This window comes from Artibeus jamaicensis, unplaced genomic scaffold (assembly GCF_021234435.1).
Source record: "Artibeus jamaicensis isolate MK-2021 breed Jamaican fruit bat unplaced genomic scaffold, CSHL_Jam_final contig_240, whole genome shotgun sequence".
Classification (NCBI taxonomy): Eukaryota; Metazoa; Chordata; class Mammalia; order Chiroptera; family Phyllostomidae; genus Artibeus; species Artibeus jamaicensis.
In genome coordinates, this window is record NW_026521506.1 from 20,887,792 (window position 1) to 20,915,057 (window position 27,266).

Genomic DNA, 27,266 nt, shown 5'->3' on the forward strand with positions numbered 1-27,266 from the left:
TTGGGATTGAAGACTTCAACATATTAATATTTGGGTAAGCAATTCATACTACAAAAGGAGTAAAATAGATTAAATTGATAGGTATAGAAAAATAAGGGTAAAATAAAGTCAATACAAGTTCATGAGTATTCCTGTATGAAACTAATAAGATTGCAAGGGTAATCTGATTTCCTAAAATCTATAGCAATTAAAAGTTTCCATGAAAGTCAGGGGAAAGACAGAGATGTGTGCCATCACCTCTACTGTTCAAACTACTGGAACACAAAGACAGCGCTGCGATGTCAAAAAAAAAAAAAGGAGAAGAGCTAAGAATATTGAAAAGAAAGAGATATTGATTGGGGATAAAATGATCACTGTGTAGAAGATACTAAGGAACAAGCACGTGGAATAGTCAAATAAATAGGAAACCTAAAAAGATAGTCCAACTCCCTTATAGCACAAGCAACAGCCTTGCCGCCATAAAAGCAATCACTAATTAGTGCATGTTTTGGAGAGTGTCCCATTCACAGCAACATCGAAATCCAAAAATTTCCTGAACAGAATCTCCAAACAAATGGATGAGATCTTCATAGAGGCAACTAGAAAATTTACTGATAGATTCAGGTAAAAGATGTCCCAAGTAAACAGGTGAATCATACTCATCGATAGAATACACATCACCATAAAGATGTGAATTCTCATTTACACACTCAGGTGCCTCACCGGTAGCTGCCAAGATGACAACTGAGCTGCGGCTGCTGTCATCTGCTCCCAAAACCAAGCCTAGGAAACCATGGAAGAAAGAATAAAAAAAAACAAACAAACCAAAATAAAATTCTAAACAACATGTGAGAAACCCCAGGGGGAGAATGAGGACTGTGCTGAACTGTTACTTCAGACTGGAGTGAGGGAGTTCTGGGCCTAGGAGAAGCTGGGGAGAGTTTGTCACTTGTTAATAGAAGGCAGAGGGCACAATAGGAAGAGGCAAGGGTTTGGAACTTCTGCTTCTGCTCCACTACAGAAATCCAAGGCGATGCCTAACATCACAAATGCCGGTGGCCCTGGGTAATGGCAGGACAATGGGAAAGATGGGAGTGATGGTGGCAGTATGACTGGGCGCTGCTAAAAATCACCTAAAACCACTCTACGGCTGGTCTTCCTTAAAAAAAAAAATACATTATTATGGCGGAATTAAGGAAGGAACTACACATAGATTAGTATTCCCATGAATCACACCCATTTTGCATATACACTTGGTAGACATGTACAATGTCCACAATCTATCTCACAATGTATTCCCTTCTGCAAGGAAGCGGGGTTATAGAAAAGAAAATCACTGTCCTGGACAATGCACTGATTAGATAAGCTCCAAAGAGGCAGGAGACCCCCAAATCAAAGCCGTCCAGCCTCGTCCATGTGGAAGATACATTTTGTAGAATGAAATGTATGCAATAGAAAAATCCTTCCTTCCTAGGCAGAGGGGAGCCCACAGAAAGCTGCCCATGGTGTCAGCGGGAGGGGGGCGGGGCAGAACAGTCAGGCAGAAGCGATCCCTCCCCTGTGTCCTCAGTCCAGAGGGGGAGTCTCCGTGAACCAGGGCCATGGACTGAGGGGTGCACCATCAGGTCTGCCAAAGGGAGGACATGGCAGCCCCGTCAGGAGTAAACGTAATAAATACCTTGGACTGGTCTGGAAGTACGCCTACATTCTCAGACAGAGTGGGGTTAGAGGGGGCGAGGGCAGGAGTACATTGACCTGCCCTGTGCCAACCCTGGGTAGCGCTGGCACATACTGGCGCCCTGATGCTCACTCACCGGTTCCTGCACCTTGATGTCCTCGGGGTGGGGAGGAGCTGGATACCGGGCTCAGGAACACAGGTATGCAGAGGGAAGCTGCCCAGGGGGAGACTGACTGGAGCCAAGGTGAAGACTCTGAGCTAGGACCGAGTAGTTTTTCCATGCACACACAGTGGGGGGTGATGGTCCCGCCGTGTCCGCGCAGTGGCCCAAGAAGACCCCAGGCAGTATTCCTGTGGGTGGCGTCCAGGGACTTTCCTCTCAGAAGCAGGAGAGACGTGAGGTTTACTATGTCTAAGGGGTGCCGAGTGAGGCTTGTATACAAGAGAGAAGAAAAGTCCTGGGCTCTGGCAGGTGTCAAGGTGAGGACCTGAGCAAGACAGGGAGACCTGCCACCACTGAGGGTGGGGACCAAGCTCGGTCTTGCCTGCGGCCTCAGGCCCGGGATGACCCCCACACAGGTGTTCAGACACGGCATTTCCTGCCTTAGGTCTTTGAGAGCCAGAGGGACAAGTGGCTTCTCCTGAAGGGGTCCGACTCAGGTCAGCCCTTTCAGAAGGACCTCAAGGGACGTGTGAGCGGGGCTCCCAAAGGTAGAGGAGCCTTGCACTTGCCTCCCGCCCCTCTCGTGAACCCCGAGAAAGCCAGGCCAGGTGCCCGGATGTTCTGTTTCTGGAATTCCTTCACGGAGTCTGAGGGGTGGCGCTTTTGATGGACAGACGGGGCGGGTCCTGGGCCTGGCCAATCATCAAGGCGAGGACCCTGAGGAATGCACGGGAGCACCGCCCACTGCACATATAAGAGCTCGGGCTGCTGAACACCCCTGCAGACGTCCGGGGAGGTGCCCCAGGCAGGTTCCTGGCATTTGGCGTGTCTGGTCTTTCCAGCTCAGAAGACCGAGGGACGTGGCGTTTTCTCGGAAGGGTGCGGAGTGAGGAAACCAGAGAGAAAAGTCCTGGGCTCCGGCAGGTGCCAAGGTGAGAACCTGAGGAAGACGGGGAGACCTGCCACTATAGAGGGTTGGGGGACAAGCTCGGTCCCACCTGCGGCACCAGTCGCGGGAAAACCCACACGCGGGTGTTGGGCTATGGCATTGCCCGGCTTACGTTTTTGAGAGTCAGAGGGACAAGAGGCTTCTTCTGAAGGGGTCCCGCTCAGGTCAGGACCTTAAGGACGACACCAAGGGGAGGTGGGGGGGTGGGACCCCATACATAGAAGAATCTCTCGCACCGCCCCTCCCCCCGCTACCCTTACTGTGAACCCCGGGAAAGAAAGCTAGACAGTCCCTGAATATTCCTTCATGGAGTCTGAGGGTTGGTGCTTCACGGGGGCAGATGGAGGTGCCTTGGGCCTCGCCAGTCATCAAGGCCAGGGCCCCCCCCCCAAAACATGGAGGCACCACCCGCTGCACATATAGGGACTCCAGCTCCTCGTGGTTCCCGCAGGGGTTCCTGGGGCGCCCCCACAGGGCGGAGGAGTTTGGAGTATCTGGCCCTCTCGCCTCATAGGCCTGAGGGATGCGAGGTTTTCTTTGAGGTGTGGACTTGGGGTCAAAAGAGGGAGAAATTAGGGCTAGGCTCTGCCTAGAGTAAAGGTGAGGGCCGTGAGGAAGAAGAGGGACACCTCTGAAGGCAGAGGGTAGGGGGCCAAGCTCCATCCCGCCGGGACCCTCAGTCCTGGGCGGCCTCAAACCTAGGTGGTCAGATAAGGTGGTTCGGCTCTGTTGTCTCAGGACCCTGAGGCAGATGAGGTTTCGTCTGCCTGCCAGGTGTCCAGTCACCAGTGGGAGGAGTCCCAGGCTGTTCCTAGTATCGCCTAAGGGAGGAAAACCTTCCACCCAGCCTACGGGTCTGTAGGGTGGGGGGTGGAGGAGAAAGCCCTGAGGTGCACTTGCTATTACTTCTGAGAGACCACAGGCAGGGTTCCTGACTAGGGTGGGTCCCATCCCTCCTTCCATGCTGGGAATCTCAGGGACCCTCGACTTTCGGTTGTAGGACTCGGGTCAGAAGACGGGTACCCTGCCTCTGCTACTTCCCTCTGTGAAAGGACTGACGGGGGAACTCGGCACAGACCGGGTGCCCCAACCTCTGCCTCCTGGCACCTTCATACCCTGCCACTGCCCTCCCTTTGTGGTTAGCTCTGATAGCCAAAGACTTACAATTTGGGGGTCTGGGGGAACATGACACTTTTTCTGAGGAGCGGAGTCTCAGGTCAGTAGGGGGAAGAGGCCTAGGCTCTGCCAGGCTCCAAGGTGAGAAAGAACCTTGAGTGAGGAGTGACAGGACCTGCCAATCCAGCTTGCCGTGGCCCCACAGAAGAGTGCCCCTCCCATGAGCACTGAAAAGACCTGGAAGGGACCTGAGGAAAGAGGCCCCTTTTGATCCCAGACTGACGTCCTTTTTCTGACATCTCAGGGAAATGGAGGCCCTCGGCTGAGGGACCCACCTCAGTCAGCAGAAGGGAGGAGATGCAGGCCCCTGTCAGAAATCAATACCGATATGAATAATTTCAGCGTGGATGATGAGAGCCTTCGGGCTCTGTAAAAACCCCACTCTGCTCCCTGTCAGCCATGGGAGGACTCAGGCAGTGGGGGTGCCATGTGGTGCTTTCTCACTTCCTCTAGGAAGTAGTGGGGCTTGCCTCTGGGAAGCGAGGCCTTCATCTGAGGAGGCATGGAATGCACTGTGGCAGGACAGAAGACGGCCCCCACTGCCCCACTGCCCCACTGCCCTATGGGATTGAGCCCTAGGACACGCTGAGCAGAAGTGGCGGGATGTGGCCTCTCTTTACTTCTCTCTGCTGGGTGTGAAGGAGCACGGGCAGCTTGGCATGGGGAGGGGTCCAAGGCCATAGTGGGGTGGGGAGTCAGTTGAGGCACCGAGAGGTCTCCCTGCAGTGAGTGTCCAGCTATCCTCTGCCCTTCCTGTCCACGTGGGAAGACAAGGGACATGGTCACTCAGTATGGGCCTGTGTCACTATTTTACCCTGTTGTTGGGGTTGGTGGTGGTGGCGGGGTCTCGGGAAGGTGAAAATCTGTTCTCACGAGTGTGGCCTGAGTTCGGCAGAGGGAGGCGCATCACACCCTGCGAGGTGTCAAAATGAGGACTCTGATGCCCGAGGATGTGCCGGACCGGCCACCCCACAGAGAGGGGGCCTCACAGCAACTCAACCCTGCCATCAGCTCTGAGAGACCACACAGCAAGGTTGTCAAATATGTTGCTTTCTGACTCCCGCTTTGGGAGTCAGAGAGAGCCGAGGCCTTTTCTGAGATGTGTGACCTCAGGTTAACAGAGGGCGCGGCCTCCGGCTCTGCCCGGCATCAAGGTAGGGACCCTTGGTGAGGCCTGAAGGCTGCTGTCCCCCAAAAGAAGGACCTCTCAGCCCTGGGAGGATCAGAGCAGGCATGGCCGGAGGTGAGGAACTCTCACATCTGCTCTAAGCTCTACCAGGAGTCAAGGGGATAAAGTCCTTCCAGGAAGTGAGGCCTTGGTCAGAGGGGGAGCTTCGGGTCAGTGGAGGGCAGGGCAGACCTGGCCGGGAACAGGCATGAGGACACATTTTGAGGGAGGATTGAGTGTATGCCCCATGCCAGAACAGACGCCAGGCAGCGGTGTCTGCTTTTATTGTCTTTTTACTTTGGAGTGTCCCAGGAAGGGGAAGGCCTTGGTGTGAGCTGGTGACAGCAGCGGAGGGAAGAGTCCCAGCATCGTGAGGAGTCAAGGTAAGGTAAGGACCTTGAAGGAGGACTGAGGGTGCCTGGCCCCCAACTCAGACAGAAGGGGCCTCACAGAATCCCACCCTGTCCCCAGTAGGCACCCTGGGAGGATCCGGGCAGGAGTGCAGAGATGGGGCGCGCCCTCACTTTCTGCATGGTGTGGGTGGAGGTGTTTCTGGGAGGGGAAGCCTGGGTCTGAGAGGCTGATTTCAAGTCAGCAGAGGAGACGGGCCGAGGCCCTGCCAGGAGCCAAGAGGAAACAGCTCGAGTGAGGAAAGAGGGAGCCCCCATCCCAGCACAGGTGGGCTTCAGCTCCTGCCGTCAGCCCTGGGAGACCACACGCAGGAGCGGAGCGGCTGGATGTGATGTGTCTTTCCTTTTGTCTTCCTGGATTCAGGGAGGACAGGGCCTTTGTCTGAGTACAAAGGCAGGTCAGCTGCGCCGGCCACATCAGGTCTGAAGAGGGGGAGTCACACCTCTAGCGGGAGTCCAGGAAAGGACCCTTGGTGAGGAACAAAGGTACTTCCCACCCTAGAAAGAAGAGACCGTGCAGAGCCCGGCTGTCCTCTGTTCTCAGCTCTAGGAAGACCTAGGCAGGGCGGGGGCGAGGAGACGCTCTGACTCTCTCCATGGGTGAGGGAGGTATGTCAGAAAAGCGAGGGTACGTCCTCAACTCACGAGTGAGGGGGCCTGTCAGGACCTCTCAGGAGGAAAGACAAATACTGGGGTTTGGGGAGGAGTGGGGATAGCCCCACCACAGAACTGCTGGGGTCCAGCCCTTGCCGTCAGCACTGGAAGGACCTGGCAGGGGGTGGAAACCTACGGTACCTCGTCACTTTTGCCCAAGGTGCTCAGGGAGGTAAGGACTTGTCCTGAAGGGCCTGGACTCAGTACACAAGAGAGGGGCCCCAGGCCCCAGTGGGCATCTGAGGTAAGGGGTAAGGCAAGCCCTCCGATTGGGGAGAGGGGTCCAGGAGCCATGAGGAGGCGGCCTTGGTGTGAGGCAGGGGTGCCCAGGTCGGCAGAGCAGAGGAGGCCCAAGCAGAGCTAGGAGTCAGTGTGAGGTGCATGGCTTGAGTGTCTGCCAAGGACCCCACCCACAGTTCCAGACCCTGCCTGCTCACGGTCAGCCCGGGAAGCCTTGGGCCAGCCTGGCCAGCTGCCCCTTCGAGAGCTTTCTGGTATCTTCCCACAGGTTCCTAGGAGACAAACCGTCCGGGAAGACAGGAGCCCTCCCTGTGAGGCCTTAGAGCACCCCTTAACAAGGAGACCTGTAAGTGAGCCTTCCTCAGAGCTGCCAAGGGCACACTTCTCTGCTGAGGCCGCTGACCCTCTCCCTCTCTCCCCCAGGCTCGTGGGATCTCACCTCCCAAACTCCTGCTCACACTTGCGCCTGCGGCTCCCAACAAGACTCAACATGTCTCGCTTTTCAAAGCATCCACGCCTCACAGCTGAGCCCAGCTCTGTGGCCCAAAGTGAGATGCAGCTTTCCGTACCTAGGGAGGAGGAGGAGGAGGAATCCTCTTGCTCTTTCAGCTTCTCCTACCTCTCCAGCTCCTCCTCTACTCCTTCCTCTCCTGTAATGCCAGGTACTGGAGAGGAGGAGGAGGAGGAGGAGGAAAAGGTGGCAGAGAGAGAGATGGAGATAGAGAGGGAGGAGGAGGAGGAAGAGGAGGAGGAAGAGGAGGAGGAAGAAGAGGAAAAGGTGGCAGAGAGAGAGATGGAGATAGAGAGGGGGGAGGAGGAGGACGAGGAGGAGGAAGAGGAGGAAGAGGAGGAGGAGGAGGAAGAGGACGAGGAGGAGGAAGAGGAAGAGGAAGAAGAGCAGGAGCAGCCTGCTGCCCAGACACCAGGTCCTCCCCTGAGTCCTCAGAGATATGCGGCGCAGAGCATGTCCGATGGAGCCTCCGGTGGCCCAGAGAGTGAGGAGACAAGCTCCCCGCAGGCCTCTGCAGACCCCGATTCTATGGACATAGATCCACTAGAAGAGAAGGTGGCCAATTTGGTGCATTTCATGGTCTTTAAGTATCGACTGAGGAGGTCTGTTACAAGGGAAGAATTGCTGAAAGTTGTTAAGAGAAGGGACAGGGCTCAATTCCCTGTGATCTTTCAGAAGGCTTGTAAGTGCTTGGAGGTGATCTCTGGTGTTGATGTGAAGGAAGTGGACCCTGCCACCCACTCCTATGTCCTTGTCAACTCACTGGATCTCACCTATGATGAGATGCTCGGTGACCTCCAGAGCATGCCTAAAAACGGCCTCCTGATAATCATCCTGGGTCTGATCTTTTTAGACGGCAACTGCGCCCTTGAGCAAAACATCTGGGAGTTCCTGAGTATGCTGGGAGTGTATCCTGGGAGGAAGCACTTCATTTATGGAGAGCCTAGGAAGCTCATCACCGAAGTTTGGGTGCGGGAAAATTACCTGCTGTACCAGCAGGTGCCTGACAGTGACCCTCCACGCTACACGTTCATGTGGGGTCCCAGGGCCCATGCTGAGACCAGCAAGCTGCAAGTTCTAGAATTTTTTGGCCAAGATCAAAGGGACTGACCCCACTTCCTTCTCATGCTGGTATGAGGAGGCTTTAAGAGATGACAGAGAGAAAGCCGAGGCCAGAGCTGCCCCCCGGGGGTCGTGCGGCTGCCCCCTGCAAGGCACGGAAGTAGTCTGTAGCCTCTCCTTCCCCAGCTGAAGAACGAGCCCGAATCCTCACTGTGTGTCTGGAAAGGGCGCCACAGTTCCAAGGAGAGGAGGGCCAGAGTGAGGGCCAGGCTGGGGAGAAGACAGTGCACAGCAGCTCTGTCTTCCTATGCTGCATAGGGGACCTGGAGGCTTACCTTGTTTTTCCCCCTTTTGGTGTGTTTCAAGTGCTGTTGCTTGTAGTGAGGGAGTTCACGAGCTTTGGGATCTAAGTTGATGAAGCAAATTCGCGTCGCATGCATCGCTGTTTATCGGGTGGGGGAATGTGTTTTGATGTTTTGAAATATCAAAATATTGGGGGGACCTTTCATCTTATTTTATGCTCTGGAAGAAAAAATAAGGTGACACTGGTGTAGGAATTTCCCTGGAAACGTGAAAGAATCCCTCAGCAAAACAGAGAAAAAACATGTAACGGGTGTTTAGCTTTTGCATTTCTTAACCATTTTCGTTTCTTGTGTAAAATTAAAAGAGCTGTACCTGGGTTTGCTTGGCTTATTCAAGGAAGTAGAACTAATCTTAGCAGATGTTAATAAATAAATTTTAGAAAAGTCCACTGACTCATTTATTTGCCAAAGAGTAATGGTGTATGTTCTCTGTGGAGAGCACTGTGCTGACAGTGAAGGTACCAGGACGTGCAAGGCACACCAGCGCCAAAACCATGGTAGGGAATGGTTCCAGTGCAAGCTGGGGAACAAGGGCAAACAGGGAGTGAGGAGGTGAGACTCCCGATGCGAGCAGTCAAGTGAAAATGCACTGAGCCCAGGCAGGCTGGGGCTTTGGGAAAGTGCAATTCCTTCTGCAGGAGTTAATTACAAGTTAAGCTTGTGGGTGGTGGCAGGGGCCAAGCTCTCAGAGGGGGTGCTTTTTGAAGTAAGAGGAAAGCCTGGAAGAGAAAACTGCTTAGTTACTTTTGGATGGCGGATAAGCCAGACAGAAATTGCCACCTGGGGTGGGTACGGGAGGGGTCCTGGCCTCTCGTCCCAGTGCAGCTAACACAGCGCATGCATGAGCCAGGTGCTCCAACACAGCCACTGCAATGACTTCTCGAGGCTAGTGTGATAGACCCCTGAGGTGGTCCCCAGAAGCCACTACTAGGCTGGCACTCTTCCCTGGCCTGGGAGAGCCAGAGCTTGCTCCATTAAAGTGACAGTAAAGGTAGGTTATCTTGACTGTCATTAGGCCAGTCAGTAAAGCCATGTCTAGATTTAGGTGGCAGTGAACTGAATGAAAATAGCATTTTGCATGGATGAGTACTTGGGAGGGAAGGAAGGAGCCAGCCTTGGACTTAAATACTGGGAACTCTGAGTGATAGCAGCTGGGGAGGAGTAACCCATACCCAAGTTAATATATCCTCTAAGAGGAAAAAAATAGCCAGCTTTATTTGTGAAGCTGCATCTTGGCCTGATTTGACATTCTGCCTCCCGTTGTGTTGCATGTTATCTGAGAACATCCCGGATGAAAACAAAGTCCCACAAAAGGGGGTAGTAGGGTCTGGGGACAAAGTCACATTAGATATCCCTGCCCGTCATGAAAGAATCGATGTCAGGTGCTGTGCCAGATGCTTTCCTCCCTTTGCATGCATTCCAGCAGTCCTTCTTGCAAGACGGGGCCTAGCAAACCCATTCGGCAGGTGATGAACCTAAGGCTCCTGGCGCTCAGTAATTTCCCCAAGATTTTACTGCTAGTGAGTGACAGGACTGAGACAGGAACCCTGGTCTGAATTCACCTAGGGCCTGCATTGTTCCCACTCCTAGCCTGAGAGGCAGGTCTTCTGTCCCCCTACTCCTTGTCTCTCCTCAGTACTGCATAAAGTCTCTCAGGGGAGAAAAAGAAGGACCACATGGCAAGGTACCAGTGGCGGGCCTAAAGAGGGAAGGGGAAATGAGAGTGAAACAGAATCTGGGGATTGTCTGAGCTGTATTCTGGCTCCTCCAGCTCTGAGCCCTGGTGTAGCTGACTCTGCCCAGGTGCTGGCATCTGCCTCCAGTGCCAGCGGTGGTTGCAGGAGTCGCAGCAGCCTCTCCCCGACCTTGCCCTGCGTGGCCTTGTTTTGTACTGATCTCAGCCTGCTAATAACCAATGTTGTGGCCGGCCCAGCCTTTGTGGTTCTTATTGTGACTGCAAGACGTCCCTAGGCAATAATCAGCAGAAGCTTTGAGAAGAGTCAAGTTTATTCCTTCCAAGACCTGGACGTTACATGGCCCAACTGGGGCAACACAGGGAGTTAGGGTGGGGGTGAGAGCGAACAGAGGGGAGAGGGCAGGCAGGGAGAGCTCCTGGGGTTCTGCTTTTTGGGGGGTTGAGTGTGGGTGCCTAGGGTTGCATGGGTTCACTCTTTATCAGAGCAAGGATCTAAAGCACAGGAATGAGAGGGGGAAAACCAAGTACCTGAAATGGTCAGTTACTGAAATCAACCAAGATTTGTGAAACAATGTAGCCTCGGTTGGGGTGAAGGGTGCAGCGGCCTGGCTCTCTTTATGTCTAGTGCAGGGCCTGGCAGTGTGTTTATTAGAGATGGTTGAGATGGTCATGTTCGAAGTGGTTGCTTTTTGGCAACGGGTGCCTGGATGATGAAATCTTAATGCAGGTACTTGTAGTGTAGACAAAGTTAATAAATTATATGTTCAGATGTACACTACAGTCCTCCTGCCCATCTCTGGAATGTGGCCTATTGAGTAGGTTTTCATTATGTCTTTCTTCTGAATGCTGTGTCCAGCTCCTAAGTGGACAACTCAGAACCACCTGCATTCCCCCTGTACAGAACATTCCTACTGACTGCAAAATCTCCCAGGCTGTTACATCAGTCATTCTGGAGCCCTGGTGGAAACAGGCCCTTCACATGGCTCTTTATCTAATCCAGGGCTTTTCAGTGTTTGATAGTATCTGGTGTAACATAAGCTAGCATCCATAGCCACAGGAGAGCTGTTTTTTTTCTTTTTATAATGTGTGTTCACCTCAGAAATCATGGGAGGCTGCCTGAAATATGGACATAGTCTGCATCACCCTCAAGGCATGTGAACTCCCAGACCTGTATCTGCACAGTTACTATGGTGTTTAGGGCCAGATAGCTTCCAGCCCTGCGACGTTGGCAAGGATGTCCTGCACTACTAAGTTACTCAAGAGTATTGCTCAACGAAATGATGCAAGAGAGCTATGTGCCTCCTGACATGATATATTGGTGGCTGTAAGGCAGGGAGTGTTTTCTGGCTTGCTGCTGGTCCACGTGTCCCAATGATGTATTTATTCAGACATCCAGCTGCTAATGAGGATTTCAATATTTCACAAGCCAATTTATACAATTTGTCTAGTACCATCCATATATACTCTCCCCCATCTCTCCTTCTGGACCCTTCTCCCTGCACTGAACTCTATGCTCATAGCACTGACTGCTAACTTGCCTAGGGCTCTCTGGAGTTGCTTTTGCTCTTTGTCTTTCTCATGGGCTCTGACAATGGCTCTCCCTAGGCGGCTCCCTGTGCCCCTCACAGACTTAGGGTGTTCTATTTGGTCATTTCCCCTGGCTCCTAGTTATTCTGACAGAATCCTTGCATCTCAAAGTAACAGGAAAATTTCGTGATGAAATTTCAGAATTTTAAATCATGCCCAGAGGAATCCTTTTACTAAGGACATCACTGAATACATCCAGCTTAATATTGGTGAAGGATTAAGTTAATTTTCTGTTTAAGCTACTGAGAAAATGGGAGACATAAAATAGCTTTGCTGTAACATCTTTACACTCAACATTTTACCAAAATTTAAAATATTGGTAAAATAATGTTTGTGGAAGTGTAGCATCTTTATATTACATTAATTTGTAAGAAAATATATTGGAATAAAAATTTGGCAATATTTATAAAAGTTTAAATATTCATATCCTTTGCACATTAACCCAACTTTTATTTTATGTCTTTCTTATTAGAAAACATACATTTCCCAAAGAATTCATGTTCAAAGATGTTGATTTCAGTTCTTTTAATCATAGCAGCCAATAGGAAACTTATGTGTCCATAAGCAGGAGAAGTGCCTAATCCATTATGGTACATAGGTACTTTATTTTTTTTTTTGCAGTTTTATTTATTTATTTTTAGACAGAGGGGAAGGGAAGGAGAAAGAGAGGCAGAGAAACATCAGTGTGTGGTTGCCTCTCATGCACCCCCAGCTGGGAATCTGGCCTGCAACCCGGGCATGTGCCCTGACCTGGGAATCAAACCAGCACCCCTTTGGTTTGTAGGCTGGCACTCAATGCACTAAGCCACACCAGCCAGGGCGCATATGTACTTTAGAATTCTAGGGAGTAAGTACTGTCATGGAAAGACCTTACTTTCACATTTTAAGTAACAAGGTAAATGTAAATTTAATATGTGCATCATTACCTGTTACTGTAGGTAGCAGCTAGAAATGAGTGGCCACAGGGAAAATAAAGCAGAGCCCCTGTCATTACATTCTACCAAAGAAAACAGAAGGCTGGACACCAAAGGAAGTCCTGTGTCACTAATTAGAGTAACTCAGCCATCCTCAGCCTGGTCTGATAAGATTGCCAGGTGTTCTGAACATCACAAGCAGGGATAGTGCAGGGGGAGGGGAGTCCTTGAGACTGTGCTGGGAAAGGGAGCCTCTGCAGTAATTTCACCAAGAAAGAAAGCCTTTGTAGCTGTAAGTTATTTCCAAGGTTTGGAAGTGAAAGAAGGAGGGGGAACCGAAAAGCCAGCTAAGGTATATAGCACCTGAATCCCAATAGTTAGCACACTCAGATTAGCTGAGTGCCCACTTGTACCCTTCGCTCAAGTGTATCGGAAAGCTTACAACTTTTTTCCTCTATACGTGGGGCATTTAGACTAGTTGGGTGCCTGCTTACAGCTTTGTGCCCATGTGTGTTTCATAAATAAACTTGCTATTTCCTTTCCACTCTACATGTTGCCTGTCACTTCAATTCTTCCTTTTCTTGCAAGCAAAACAAGAACTGAGAAACAAGCTCAGGGGAGAAGAGCCTCCTGACTCAGGTCTCTCCCTGGTGAAAAGTTAATATATACATCATTACTGAGTATGTTAAAATAAAAACAGTATATATTTTAATACACATACCTATAAGTCCCAGAATAAATTTAAAATAATGCAGACCAGATTGTTCATTGTAATTACCTCTGAGATGAAGGATGAATTTTGGAGGAACTTGATAAAGGGGAGCATTGTGATTGATTTGCACTTTTAGAATTTTTAACAAGAATATATGTACTACTACCTTTGTAAGTACAATAATTAAATAATCTCAAAACCAGAAATAGGTATGTGTTAATCAGTTAAAGTAACTGCTAGCTGATGCAATAGACAAAACTTGAAACATGAGTGACTCTACACAACACATTTTTTGTTTCTGTTGTTCATGTGCATTCTGATTTTTGTTAGCAGAGACTTTGTGCTCTCAGGCAATTCAGGGATCCTGTTTGCTTCTACCTGGTAGCTCTACTCTCTCAACACGGGGCTCCATGTTTGCTGTTGAGTGGCAAAAGAAGCATGGAAATTGCATACTGGCTCCTGCCTAACTACAAATGGATGTACCACGAAGGAGGGAAATACAAGATGTGAATGAACACTTGTAGTCTCTCCCATACGCTATCATATAGTAGGTGCTCAATAAAAAGCAACTATTATAATCTGTTATGACAACAGCCCTCTTCATTTCTCTTTTTAAAATATTTTATTTATTTATTTTTAGAGAGAGGGGAAGGGAGGGAGAAAGAGAGGGAAACATCAATGTATGGTTGCCTCTCACCTACCCCCTACTGGAGACCTGGCCCACAACCCAGGCATGTGTCCTGATTAGGATTAGAACTGGTGACCCTTTGATTCAAAAGCCAGCACTCAAACAACTCAACCACACCAGCCACGGCCTCTTCATTTCTTAAGGGAGTATTTGAGAAAATCAATTTTTACTTGAAATTCACCAACTTTTTCAAGAGCCTATAATGTGATACACACTTTCAAATAAAGGACCACGTCTAGTTTTCAAAGGATCCTATATATACTAGCAGGGAGAACACACCCTTTTTCACTCAATAGCACTGCACTGCTCTTTGCAATGACCTTTGTAATCTCAAAAGACTGAGGATTTTCTCTTGTGCATGTTCAAATGGTGCATGTTCAAAATATTAATTTATGATTGTCTTCTACCTTTCACTTAACATTCCTGAAGACCTCTACAGGTGTCTTTTCCTGTGGAGCAGGTTTACAAAGGGCAATGGAAGGATAGTTGTTTTAGTCACCTGAGGCTGCTATAACAAGATATCTTGTGGTTTAAACAACACAAAATTTATTTCTCATAGTTCTGGGGGTTGCAAAATCTAAGATCAGGGTTCTAGCATACTCAGTGTCTGGTGAGGCCTTTCTTCTGGTTTGCAGACAGCCATCTTCTCATTTAATCATCACATAGCCAAGGACATTAATGTCATCATAACCTCATCAAAACCTAATAACTTCATAAACTCATAAACACCTAATAACTTCCCAAAGGCCCCACCTTCTGATACTACCCCATTGGATGTTATGGTTTTAACACAGGAATTTCTGAGGGGGCACAAACAGGAACTCTGTAATAATGATTTGAGTTTTCTTCTTAAATCAGAACTAGTATGCCTGCTAAGTGCTTCACCCTCTGGAAGGACTCCAAAGATTGTAAGCATTCAGCCTTTGTAGATGTTTGATCACACAGAGATTTCCACGGTCTTTCTGAATCTACCCTTTATGAGGGAAGCTTCTGTTTTTAAATGTGTCAGTAAAGTCATTCATTTGTGTATGTGTTTAGTGGCCAATTTCAAATAGCCATCCTGTTAAAATCCTAGTATAAATGTCAGAGTGGTTTCAGAAATAATCTAACTTAAGAGTTATACCCCAATAACCAATAGATTATGTCCCGAGTCACTCTACTCACAAGCCCATTCAAAAGACACAGCCCTGGCTGGTGTGGCTCAGTGGATTGAGTGCCAGGCTGTGAACCAAAGGGTCACCAGTTTCATTCCCAGTCAGGGCACATGCCTGGGTTGTGTTTCAGGTTCCCAGTGAGGTGTGTGCGAGAGGCAACCACACATTGATATTCTCTCCCTCTTCTCCCTCCTTATCCCTCTCTCTAAAAGTAAATAATGAAAATCTGAAAAAAATAATGAAAAAACACTTAGAAACTTTGTTAAATATACCTGGAGAACGACCATGTAGTCGCTTCCTGGGAATGCCATAACAAATTACCACAACCTGGCTCACTAAAAACAATAGAAATAAATTCTCTCATAGTTCTAGAGGCTAACAATCTGAAAATAAAGTTGTCAATAGGTTGGTTCCCTATGGAATTCCTTCTGGAATCCTCCATGAGGGATAATTTCATCACATGACTCTCTCCTGGCTACTGGTGATTACCAGTGATCCTTGGAATTCCTGGACTTGTAAATGGAGAACTCCAAACTGCCTTCATTCTTCACATTCCCTACTTATGTCTCTGTGTGTTAAATCTCCATTTCCTTTCTGTGTGCATGGCCCATTCTAAATGTAAGATAACCTCATTTAGAGATTCCTAATGTACTTACATCTGCAAAGACTATTTCCAACTCAGAATACATATGCAGATACTGGAAATTAGAACTTGGACATATTTTTGGGAATCAGGATTCAAGTCACTATAGATCAATCCAAAAAACACTGTCCAAATCAAACTTTTAACATGAGGGCCTGTTTCCACCAGGGCTCCAGAATGACTGATGTAACAGCCTGGGAGATTTTGCAGTCAGTAGGAATGTTCTGTACAGGGGGAATGCAGGTGGTTCTGAGTTGTCCACTTAGGAGCTGGACACAGCATTCAGAAGAAAGACATAATGAAAACCTACTCAATAGGCCACATTCCAGAGATGGGCAGGAGGACTGTAGTGTACATCTGAACATATAATTTATTAACTTTGTCTACACTACAAGTACCTGCATTAAGATTTCATCATCCAGGCACCCGTTGCCAAAAAGCAACCACTTCGAACATGACCATCTCAACCATCTCTAATAAACACACTGCCAGGCCCTGCACTAGACATAAAGAGCCAGGCCGCTGCACCCTTCACCCCAACCGAGGCTACATTGTTTCACAAATCTTGGTTGATTTCAGTAACTGACCATTTCAGGTACTTGGTTTTCCCCCTCTCATTCCTGTGCTTTAGATCCTTGCTCTGATAAAGAGTGAACCCATGCAACCCTAGGCACCCACACTCAACCCCCCAAAAAGCAGAACCCCAGGAGCTCTCCCTGCCTGCCCTCTCCCCTCTGTTCTCTCTCACCCCCACCCTAACTCCCTGTGTTGCCCCAGTTGGGCCATGTAACGTCCAGGTCTTGGAAGGAATAAACTTGACTCTTCTCAAAGCTTCCTGCTGATTATTGCCTAGGGACGTCTTGCAGTCACAATAAGAACCACAAAGGCTGGGCCGGCCACAACATTGGTTATTGGCAGGCTGAGATCAGTACAAAACAAGGCCATGCTGGGCAAGGTCGGGGAGAGGCTGCTGCGACTCCTGCAACCACCGCTGGCACTGGAGGCAGATGCCAGCACCTGGGCAGAGTCAGCTACACCAGGGCTCAGAGCTGGAGGAGCCAGAATACAGCTCAGACAATCCCCAGATTCTGTTTCACTCTCATTTCCCCTTCCCTCTTTAGGCCCGCCACTGGTACCTTGCCATGTGGTCCTTCTTTTCTCCCCCTGAGAGACTTTATGCAGTACTGAGGAGAGACAAGGAGTAGGGGGACAGAAGACCTGCCTCAGGCTAGGAGTGGGAACAATGCAGGCCCTAGGTGAATTCAGACCAGGGTTCCTGTCTCAGTCCTGTCACTCACTAGCAGTAAAATCTTGGGGAAATTACTGAGCGCCAGGAGCCTTAGGTTCATCACCTGTCGAATGGGTTTGCTAGGCCCCGTCTTGCAAGAAGGACTGCTGGAATGCATGCAAAGGGAGGAAAGCATCTGGCACAGCACCTGACATCGATTCTTTCATGACGGGCAGGGATATCTAATGTGACTTTGTCCCCAGACCCTACTACCCCCTTTTGTGGGACTTTGTTTTCATCCGGGATGTTCTCAGATAACATGCAACACAACGGGAGGCAGAATGTCAAATCAGGCCAAGATGCAGCTTCACAAATAAAGCTGGCTATTTTTTTCCTCTTAGAGGATATATTAACTTGGGTATGGGTTACTCCTCCCCCAGCTGCTATCACTCAGAGTTCCCAGTATTTAAGTCCAAGGCTGGCTCCTTCCTTCCCTCCCAAGTACTCATCCATGCAAAATGCTATTTTCATTCAGTTCACTGCCACCTAAATCTAGACATGGCTTTACTGACTGGCCTAATGACAGTCAAGATAACCTACCTTTACTGTCACTTTAATGGAGCAAGCTCTGGCTCTCCCAGGCCAGGGAAGAGTGCCAGCCTAGTAGTGGCTTCTGGGGACCACCTCAGGGGTCTATCACACTAGCCTCGAGAAGTCATTGCAGTGGCTGTGTTGGAGCACCTGGCTCATGCATGCGCTGTGTTAGCTGCACTGGGACGAGAGGCCAGGACCCCTCCCGTACCCACCCCAGGTGGCAATTTCTGTCTGGCTTATCCGCCATCCAAAAGTAACTAAGCAGTTTTCTCTTCCAGGCTTTCCTCTTACTTCAAAAAGCACCCCTCTGAGAGCTTGGCCCCTGCCACCACCCACAAGCTTAACTTGTAATTAACTCCTGCAGAAGGAATTGCACTTTCCCAAAGCCCCAGCCTGCCTGGGCTCAGTGCATTTTCACTTGACTGCTCGCATCGGGAGTCTCACCTCCTCACTCCCTGTTTGCCCTTGTTCCCCAGCTTGCACTGGAACCATTCCCTACCATTGTTTTGGCGCTGGTGTGCCTTGCACGTCCTGGTACCTTCACTGTCAGCACAGTGCTCTCCACAGAGAACATACACCATTACTCTTTGGCAAATAAATGAGTCAGTGGACTTTTCTAAAATTTATTTATTAACATCTGCTAAGATTAGTTCTACTTCCTTGAATAAGCCAAGCAAACCCAGGTACAGCTCTTTTAATTTTACACAAGAAACGAAAATGGTTAAGAAATGCAAAAAGCTAAACACCCGTTACATGTTTTTTCTCTGTTTTGCTGAGGGATTCTTTCACGTTTCCAGGGAAATTCCTACACCAGTGTCACCTTATTTTTTCTTCCAGAGCATAAAATAAGATGAAAGGTCCCCCCAATATTTTGATATTTCAAAACATCAAAACACATTCCCCCACCCGATAAACAGCGATGCATGCGACGCGAATTTGCTTCATCAACTTAGATCCCAAAGCTCGTGAACTCCTCACTACAAGCAACAGCACTTGAAACACACCAAAAGGGGGGAAAAACAAGGTAAGCCTCCAGGTCCCCTATGCAGCATAGGAAGACAGAGCTGCTGTGCACTGTCTTCTCCCCAGCCTGGCCCTCACTCTGGCCCTCCTCTCCTTGGAACTGTGAGCGCCCTTTCCAGACACACAGTGAGGATTCGGGCTCGTTCTTCAGCTGGGGAAGGAGAGGCTACAGACTACTTCCGTGCCTTGCAGGGGGCAGCCGCACGACCCCTGGGGGCAGCTCTGGCCTCGGCTTTCTCTCTGTCATCTCTTAAAGCCTCCTCATACCAGCATGAGAAGGAAGTGGGGTCAGTCCCTTTGATCTTGGCCAAAAATTCTAGAACTTGCAGCTTGCTGGTCTCAGCATGGGCCCTGGGACCCCACATGAACGTGTAGCGTGGAGGGTCACTGTCAGGCACCTGCTGGTACAGCAGGTAATTTTCCCGCACCCAAACTTCGGTGATGAGCTTCCTAGGCTCTCCATAAATGAAGTGCTTCCTCCCAGGATACACTCCCAGCATACTCAGGAACTCCCAGATGTTTTGCTCAAGGGCGCAGTTGCCGTCTAAAAAGATCAGACCCAGGATGATTATCAGGAGGCCGTTTTTAGGCATGCTCTGGAGGTCACCGAGCATCTCGTCATAGGTGAGATCCAGTGAGTTGACAAGGACATAGGAGTGGGTGGCAGGGTCCACTTCCTTCACATCAACACCAGAGATCACCTCCAAGCACTTACAAGCCTTCTGAAAGATCACAGGGAATTGAGCCCTGTCCCTTCTCTTAACAACTTTCAGCAATTCTTCCCTTGTAACAGACCTCCTCAGTCGATACTTAAAGACCATGAAATGCACCAAATTGGCCACCTTCTCTTCTAGTGGATCTATGTCCATAGAATCGGGGTCTGCAGAGGCCTGCGGGGAGCTTGTCTCCTCACTCTCTGGGCCACCGGAGGCTCCATCGGACATGCTCTGCGCCGCATATCTCTGAGGACTCAGGGGAGGACCTGGTGTCTGGGCAGCAGGCTGCTCCTGCTCTTCTTCCTCCTCCTCTTCCTCCTCCTCGTCCTCCTCCTCGTCCTCTTCCTCCTCCTCGTCCTCTTCCTCCTCCTCGTCCTCCTCCTCCCCCCTCTCTATCTCCATCTCTCTCTCTGCCACCTTTTCCTCTTCTTCCTCCTCCTCTTCCTCCTCCTCCTCCTCTTCCTCCTCCTCCTCCCTCTCTATCTCCATCTCTCTCTCTGCCACCTTTTCCTCCTCCTCCTTCTCCTCCTCCTCCTCCTCTCCAGTACCTGGCATTACAGGAGAGGAAGGAGTAGAGGAGGAGCTGGAGAGGTAGGAGAAGCTGAAAGAGCAAGAGGATTCCTCCTCCTCCTCCTCCCTAGGTACGGAAAGCTGCATCTCACTTTGGGCCACAGAGCTGGGCTCAGCTGTGAGGCGTGGATGCTTTGAAAAGCGAGACATGTTGAGTCTTGTTGGGAGCCGCAGGCGCAAGTGTGAGCAGGAGTTTGGGAGGTGAGATCCCACGAGCCTGGGGGAGAGAGGGAGAGGGTCAGCGGCCTCAGCAGAGAAGTGTGCCCTTGGCAGCTCTGAGGAAGGCTCACTTACAGGTCTCCTTGTTAAGGGGTGCTCTAAGGCCTCACAGGGAGGGCTCCTGTCTTCCCGGACGGTTTGTCTCCTAGGAACCTGTGGGAAGATACCAGAAAGCTCTCGAAGGGGCAGCTGGCCAGGCTGGCCCAAGGCTTCCCGGGCTGACCGTGAGCAGGCAGGGTCTGGAACTGTGGGTGGGGTCCTTGGCAGACACTCAAGCCATGCACCTCACACTGACTCCTAGCTCTGCTTGGGCCTCCTCTGCTCTGCCGACCTGGGCACCCCTGCCTCACACCAAGGCCGCCTCCTCATGGCTCCTGGACCCCTCTCCCCAATCGGAGGGCTTGCCTTACCCCTTACCTCAGATGCCCACTGGGGCCTGGGGCCCCTCTCTTGTGTACTGAGTCCAGGCCCTTCAGGACAAGTCCTTACCTCCCTGAGCACCTTGGGCAAAAGTGACGAGGTACCGTAGGTTTCCACCCCTGCCAGGTCCTTCCAGTGCTGACGGCAAGGGCTGGACCCCAGCAGTTCTGTGGTGGGGCTATCCCCACTCCTCCCCAAACCCCAGTATTTGTCTTTCCTCCTGAGAGGTCCTGACAGGCCCCCTCACTCGTGAGTTGAGGACGTACCCTCGCTTTTCTGACATACCTCCCTCACCCATGGAGAGAGTCAGAGCGTCTCCTCGCCCCCCGCCCCTGCCTAGGTCTTCCTAGAGCTGAGAACAGAGGACAGCCGGGCTCTGCACGGTCTCTTCTTTCTAGGGTGGGAAGTACCTTTGTTCCTCACCAAGGGTCCTTTCCTGGACTCCCGCTAGAGGTGTGACTCCCCCTCTTCAGACCTGATGTGGCCGGCGCAGCTGACCTGCCTTTGTACTCAGACAAAGGCCCTGTCCTCCCTGAATCCAGGAAGACAAAAGGAAAGACACATCACATCCAGCCGCTCCGCTCCTGCGTGTGGTCTCCCAGGGCTGACGGCAGGAGCTGAACCCCACCTGTGCTGGGATGGGGGCTCCCTCTTTCCTCACTCGAGCTGTTTCCTCTTGGCTCCTGGCAGGGCCTCGGCCCCTCTCCTCTGCTGACTTGAAATCAGCCTCTCAGACCCAGGCTTCCCCTCCCAGAAACACCTCCACCCACACCATGCAGAAAGTGAGGGCGCGCCCCATCTCTGCACTCCTGCCCGGATCCTCCCAGGGTGCCTACTGGGGACAGGGTGGGATTCTGTGAGGCCCCTTCTGTCTGAGTTGGGGGCCAGGCACCCTCAGTCCTCCTTCAAGGTCCTTACCTTACCTTGACTCCTCACAGATGCTGGGACTCTTCCCTCCGCTGCTGTCACCAGCTCACACCAAGGCCTTCCCCTTCCTGGGACACTCCAAAGTAAAAAGACAATAAAAGCAGACACCGCTGCCTGGCGTCTGTTCTGGCATGGGGCATACACTCAATCCTCCCTCAAAATGTGTCCTCATGCCTGTTCCCGGCCAGGTCTGCCCTGCCCTCCACTGACCCGAAGCTCCCCCCTCTGACCAAGGCCTCACTTCCTGGAAGGACTTTATCCCCTTGACTTCCTGGTAGAGCTTAGAGCAGATGTGAGAGTTCCTCACTTCCGGCCATGCCTGCTCTGATCCTCCCAGGGCTGAGAGGTCCTTCTTTTGGGGGACAGCAGCCTTCAGGCCTCACCAAGGGTCCCTACCTTGATGCCGGGCAGAGCCTGAGGCCGCGCCCTCTGTTAACCTGAGGTCACACATCTCAGAAAAGGCCTCGGCTCTCTCTGACTCCCAAAGCGGGAGTCAGAAAGCAACATATTTGACAACCTTGCTGTGTGGTCTCTCAGAGCTGATGGCAGGGTTGAGTTGCTGTGAGGCCCCCTCTCTGTGGGGTGGCCGGTCCGGCACATCCTCGGGCATCAGAGTCCTCATTTTGACACCTCGCAGGGTGTGATGCGCCTCCCTCTGCCGAACTCAGGCCACACTCGTGAGAACAAGATTTTCACCTTCCCGAGACCCCGCCACCACCACCAACCCCAACAACAGGGTAAAATAGTGACACAGGCCCATACTGAGTGACCATGTCCCTTGTCTTCCCACGTGGAGAGGAAGGGCAGAGGATAGCTGGACACTCACTGCAGGGAGACCTCTCGGTGCCTCAACTGACTCCCCACCCCACTATGGCCTTGGACCCCTCCCCGTGCCAAGCTGCCCGTGCTCCTTCACACCCAGCAGAGAGCAGTAAAGAGAGGCCACATCCCGCCACTTCTGCTCAGCGTGTCCTAGGGCTCAATCCCATAGGGCAGTGGGGCAGTGGGGCAGTGGGGGCCGTCTTCTGTCCTGCCACAGTGCATTCCATGCCTCCTCAGATGAAGGCCTCGCTTCCCAGAGGCAAGCCCCACTACTTCCTAGAGGAAGTGAGAAAGCACCACATGGCACCCCCACTGCCTGAGTCCTCCCATGGCTGACAGGGAGCAGAGTGGGGTTTTTACAGAGCCCGAAGGCTCTCATCATCCACGCTGAAATTATTCATATCGGTATTGATTTCTGACAGGGCCTGCATCTCCTCCCTTCTGCTGACTGAGGTGGGTCCCTCAGCCGAGGGCCTCCATTTCCCTGAGATGTCAGAAAAAGGACGTCAGTCTGGGATCAAAAGGGGCCTCTTTCCTCAGGTCCCTTCCAGGTCTTTTCAGTGCTCATGGGAGGGGCACTCTTCTGTGGGGCCACGGCAAGCTGGATTGGCAGGTCCTGTCACTCCTCGCTCAAGGTTCTTTCTCACCTTGGAGCCTGGCAGAGCCTAGGCCTCTTCCCCCTACTGACCTGAGACTACGCTCCTCAGAAAAAGTGTCATGTTCCCCCAGACCCCCAAATTGTAAGTCTTTGGCTATCAGAGCTAACCACAAAGGGAGGGCAGTGGCAGGGTATGAAGGTGCCAGGAGGCAGAGGTTGGGGCACCCGGTCTGTGCCGAGTTCCCCCCGTCAGTCCTTTCACAGAGGGAAGTAGCAGAGGCAGGGTACCCGTCTTCTGACCCGAGTCCTACAACCGAAAGTCGAGGGTCCCTGAGATTCCCAGCATGGAAGGAGGGATGGGACCCACCCTAGTCAGGAACCCTGCCTGTGGTCTCTCAGAAGTAATAGCAAGTGCACCTCAGGGCTTTCTCCTCCACCCCCCACCCTACAGACCCGTAGGCTGGGTGGAAGGTTTTCCTCCCTTAGGCGATACTAGGAACAGCCTGGGACTCCTCCCACTGGTGACTGGACACCTGGCAGGCAGACGAAACCTCATCTGCCTCAGGGTCCTGAGACAACAGAGCCCGAACCACCTTATCTGACCACCTAGGTTTGAGGCCGCCCAGGACTGAGGGTCCCGGCGGGATGGAGCTTGGCCCCCCTACCCTCTGCCTTCAGAGGTGTCCCTCTTCTTCCTCACGGCCCTCACCTTTACTCTAGGCAGAGCCTAGCCCTAATTTCTCCCTCTTTTGACCCCAAGTCCACACCTCAAAGAAAACCTCGCATCCCTCAGGCCTATGAGGCGAGAGGGCCAGATACTCCAAACTCCTCCGCCCTGTGGGGGCGCCCCAGGAACCCCTGCGGGAACCGCGAGGAGCTGGAGTCCCTATATGTGCAGCGGGTGGTGCCTCCATGTTTTGGGGGGGGGGCCCTGGCCTTGATGACTGGCCAGGCCCAAGGCACCTCCATCTGCCCCCGTGAAGCACCAACCCTCAGACTCCATGAAGGAATATTCAGGGACTGTCTAGCTTTCTTTCCCGGGGTTCACAGTAAGGGTAGCGGGGGGAGGGGCGGTGCGAGAGATTCTTCTATGTATGGGGTCCCACCCCCCCACACCTCCCTTGGTGTCCTCCTTAAGGTCCTGACCTGAGCGGGACCCCTTCAGAAGAAGCCTCTTGTCCCTCTGACTCTCAAAAACGTAAGCCGGGCAATGCCATAGCCCAACACCCGCGTGTGGGTTTTCCCGCGACTGGTGCCGCAGGTGGGACCGAGCTTGTCCCCCAACCCTCTATAGTGGCAGGTCTCCCCGTCTTCCCTCAGGTTCTCACCTTGGCACCTGCCGGAGCCCAGGACTTTTCTCTCTGGTTTCCTCACTCCGCACCCTTCCGAGAAAACGCCACGTCCCTCGGTCTTCTGAGCTGGAAAGACCAGACACGCCAAATGCCAGGAACCTGCCTGGGGCACCTCCCGGACGTCTGCAGGGGTGTTCAGCAGCCCGAGCTCTTATATGTGCAGTGGGCGGTGCTCCCGTGCATTCCTCAGGGTCCTCGCCTTGATGATTGGCCAGGCCCAGGACCCGCCCCGTCTGTCCATCAAAAGCGCCACCCCTCAGACTCCGTGAAGGAATTCCAGAAACAGAACATCCGGGCACCTGGCCTGGCTTTCTCGGGGTTCACGAGAGGGGCGGGAGGCAAGTGCAAGACTCCTCTACCTTTGGGAGCCCCGCTCACACGTCCCTTGAGGTCCTTCTGAAAGGGCTGACCTGAGTCGGACCCCTTCAGGAGAAGCCACTTGTCCCTCTGGCTCTCAAAGACCTAAGGCAGGAAATGCCGTGTCTGAACACCTGTGTGGGGGTCATCCCGGGCCTGAGGCCGCAGGCAAGACCGAGCTTGGTCCCCACCCTCAGTGGTGGCAGGTCTCCCTGTCTTGCTCAGGTCCTCACCTTGACACCTGCCAGAGCCCAGGACTTTTCTTCTCTCTTGTATACAAGCCTCACTCGGCACCCCTTAGACATAGTAAACCTCACGTCTCTCCTGCTTCTGAGAGGAAAGTCCCTGGACGCCACCCACAGGAATACTGCCTGGGGTCTTCTTGGGCCACTGCGCGGACACGGCGGGACCATCACCCCCCACTGTGTGTGCATGGAAAAACTACTCGGTCCTAGCTCAGAGTCTTCACCTTGGCTCCAGTCAGTCTCCCCCTGGGCAGCTTCCCTCTGCATACCTGTGTTCCTGAGCCCGGTATCCAGCTCCTCCCCACCCCGAGGACATCAAGGTGCAGGAACCGGTGAGTGAGCATCAGGGCGCCAGTATGTGCCAGCGCGACCCAGGGTTGGCACAGGGCAGGTCAATGTACTCCTGCCCTCGCCCCCTCTAACCCCATTCTGTCTGAGAATGTAGGCGTACTTCCAGACCAGTCCAAGGTATTTATTACGTTTACTCCTGACGGGGCTGCCATGTCCTCCCTTTGGCAGACCTGATGGTGCACCCCTCAGTCCATGGCTCTGGTTCACGGAGACTCCCCCTCTGGACTGAGGACACAGGGGAGGGATCGCTTCTGCCTGACTGTTCTGCCCCGCCCCCCTCCCGCTGACACCATGGGCAGCTTTCTGTGGGCTCCCCTCTGTCTAGGAAGGAAGGATTTTTCTATTGCATACATTTCATTCTACAAAATGTATCTTCCACATGGACGAGGCTGGACGGCTTTGATTTGGGGGTCTCCTGCCTCTTTGGAGCTTATCTAATCAGTGCATTGTCCAGGACAGTGATTTTCTTTTCTATAACCCCGCTTCCTTGCAGAAGGGAATACATTGTGAGATAGATTGTGGACATTGTACATGTCTACCAAGTGTATATGCAAAATGGGTGTGATTCACGGCAATATTAATCTATGTGTAGTTCCTTCCTTAACTCTGCCATAATAATGTATTTTTTTAAAGAAGACCAGCCGTAGAGTGGTTTTAGGTGATTTTTAGCAGGGCCCAGTCATACTGCCACCATCACTCCCATCTTTCCCATTGTCCTGCCATTACCCAGGGCCACCGGCATTTGTGATGTTAGGCATCGCCTTGGATTTCTGTAGTGGAGCAGAAGCAGAAGTTCCAAACCCTTGCCTCTTCCTATTGTGCCCTCTGCCTTCTATTACAAGTGACAAACTCTCCCCAGCTTCTCCTAGGCCCAGAACTCCCTCACTCCAGTCTGAAGTAACAGTTCAACACAGTCCTCATTCTCCCCCTGGGGTTTCTCACATGTTGTTTAGATTTTTATTTTGTTTTGTTTTTTTTTTTTATTCTTTCTTCCATGGTTTCCCAGGCTTGGTTTTGGGAGCAGATGACAGCAGCCGCAGCTCAGTTGTCATCTTGGCAGCTACCGGTGAGGCACCTGAGTGTGTAAATGAGAATTCACGTCTTTATGGTGATGTGTATTCTATCGATGAGTATGATTCACCTGTTTACTTGGGACATCTTTTACCTGAATCTATCAGTAAATTTTCTAGTTGCCTCTATGAAGATCTCATCCATTTGTTTGGAGATTCTGTTCAGGAAAATTTTGGATTTCGATGTTGCTGTGAATGGGACACTCTCCAAAACATGCACTAATTAGTGATTGCTTTTATGGCGGCAAGGCTGTTGCTTGTGCTATAATGGAGTTGGACTATCATTTTAGGTTTCTTATTTATTTGACTATTCCACGTGCTTGTTCCTTAGTATCTTCTACACAGTGATCATTTTATCCCCAATCAATATCTCTTTCTTTTCAATATTCTTAGCTCTTCTCCTTTTTTTTTTTTTTGACATCGCAGCGCTGTCTTTGTGTTCCAGTAATTTGAACAGTAGAGGTGATGACACACATCTCTGTCTTTCCCCTGACTTTCATGGAAACTTTTATTTGCTATAGATTTTAGGAAATCAGATTACCCTTGCAATCTTATCAGTTTCATACAGGAATACTCATGAACTTGTATTGACTTTATTTTTACTCTTTTTCCTGTACCCTTTGATGTAATGCAATACTCTACTTTGTGTATTGGACCGAATTATGTACCGCAATATTTATATTCTGAAATCCTAAACCCTTATCGTTCAGCATGTGACTGAGTATAATACGTTCAGGTCTTGGGTTTATTTCTTCATGTTTTCAAATTCTCTTCAGGCCCTCATGTTTCCATTGGGTTTGTATAGACTCCTCTTTCTGATAAGCTATGTCTGATGTTCTAAGATCAAGGTCTCTACCTTCCTGAAACCCTGAAGGTGGGAAGAAGGGAATTTTTCAGTCTGAGACCCCTGTTGGAGTCTTCTAGGATGGACATCAAAAATGAAGCAATATCCTGTGGGGTACCCACTTCTGGAGTGTATGGATTCTTCAGTCTTCTCCTTGTGAGACTCCTCAACTTGTATCCTGGTA

General features: G+C 51.2%; 2 protein-coding genes across 2 annotated transcripts; one reads left to right on the top strand and one right to left on the bottom strand.

The window, feature by feature from the left end:
* Positions 1-5,925: 5,925 nt before the first annotated feature.
* On the top strand, positions 5,926-8,180 carry LOC128626927 (melanoma-associated antigen 9-like). Its single transcript, XM_053662325.1, is given in 5 exon segments — positions 5,926-6,009; positions 6,686-6,763; positions 6,841-7,195; positions 7,316-8,011; positions 8,013-8,180. Coding segments are annotated over 3 exon segments (1,152 nt in total). The 5' UTR covers positions 5,926-6,009; positions 6,686-6,763; positions 6,841-6,907.
* A 10,306-nt stretch (positions 8,181-18,486) lies between these two features.
* Positions 18,487-24,238, bottom strand: LOC119045246 (melanoma-associated antigen 10-like). The gene is made up of 6 exons (XM_037139898.2): positions 24,192-24,238; positions 21,440-21,511; positions 20,927-21,048; positions 20,172-20,249; positions 19,812-20,094; positions 18,487-19,634 (listed from the first exon to the last, which is right to left on the bottom strand). Exons 5-6 carry the CDS (start codon positions 20,025-20,027, stop codon positions 18,765-18,767), a joined length of 1,086 nt encoding a protein of 361 aa, XP_036995793.2. The 5' UTR covers positions 20,028-20,094; positions 20,172-20,249; positions 20,927-21,048; positions 21,440-21,511; positions 24,192-24,238; the 3' UTR covers positions 18,487-18,764.
* Positions 24,239-27,266: the final 3,028 nt, after the last annotated feature.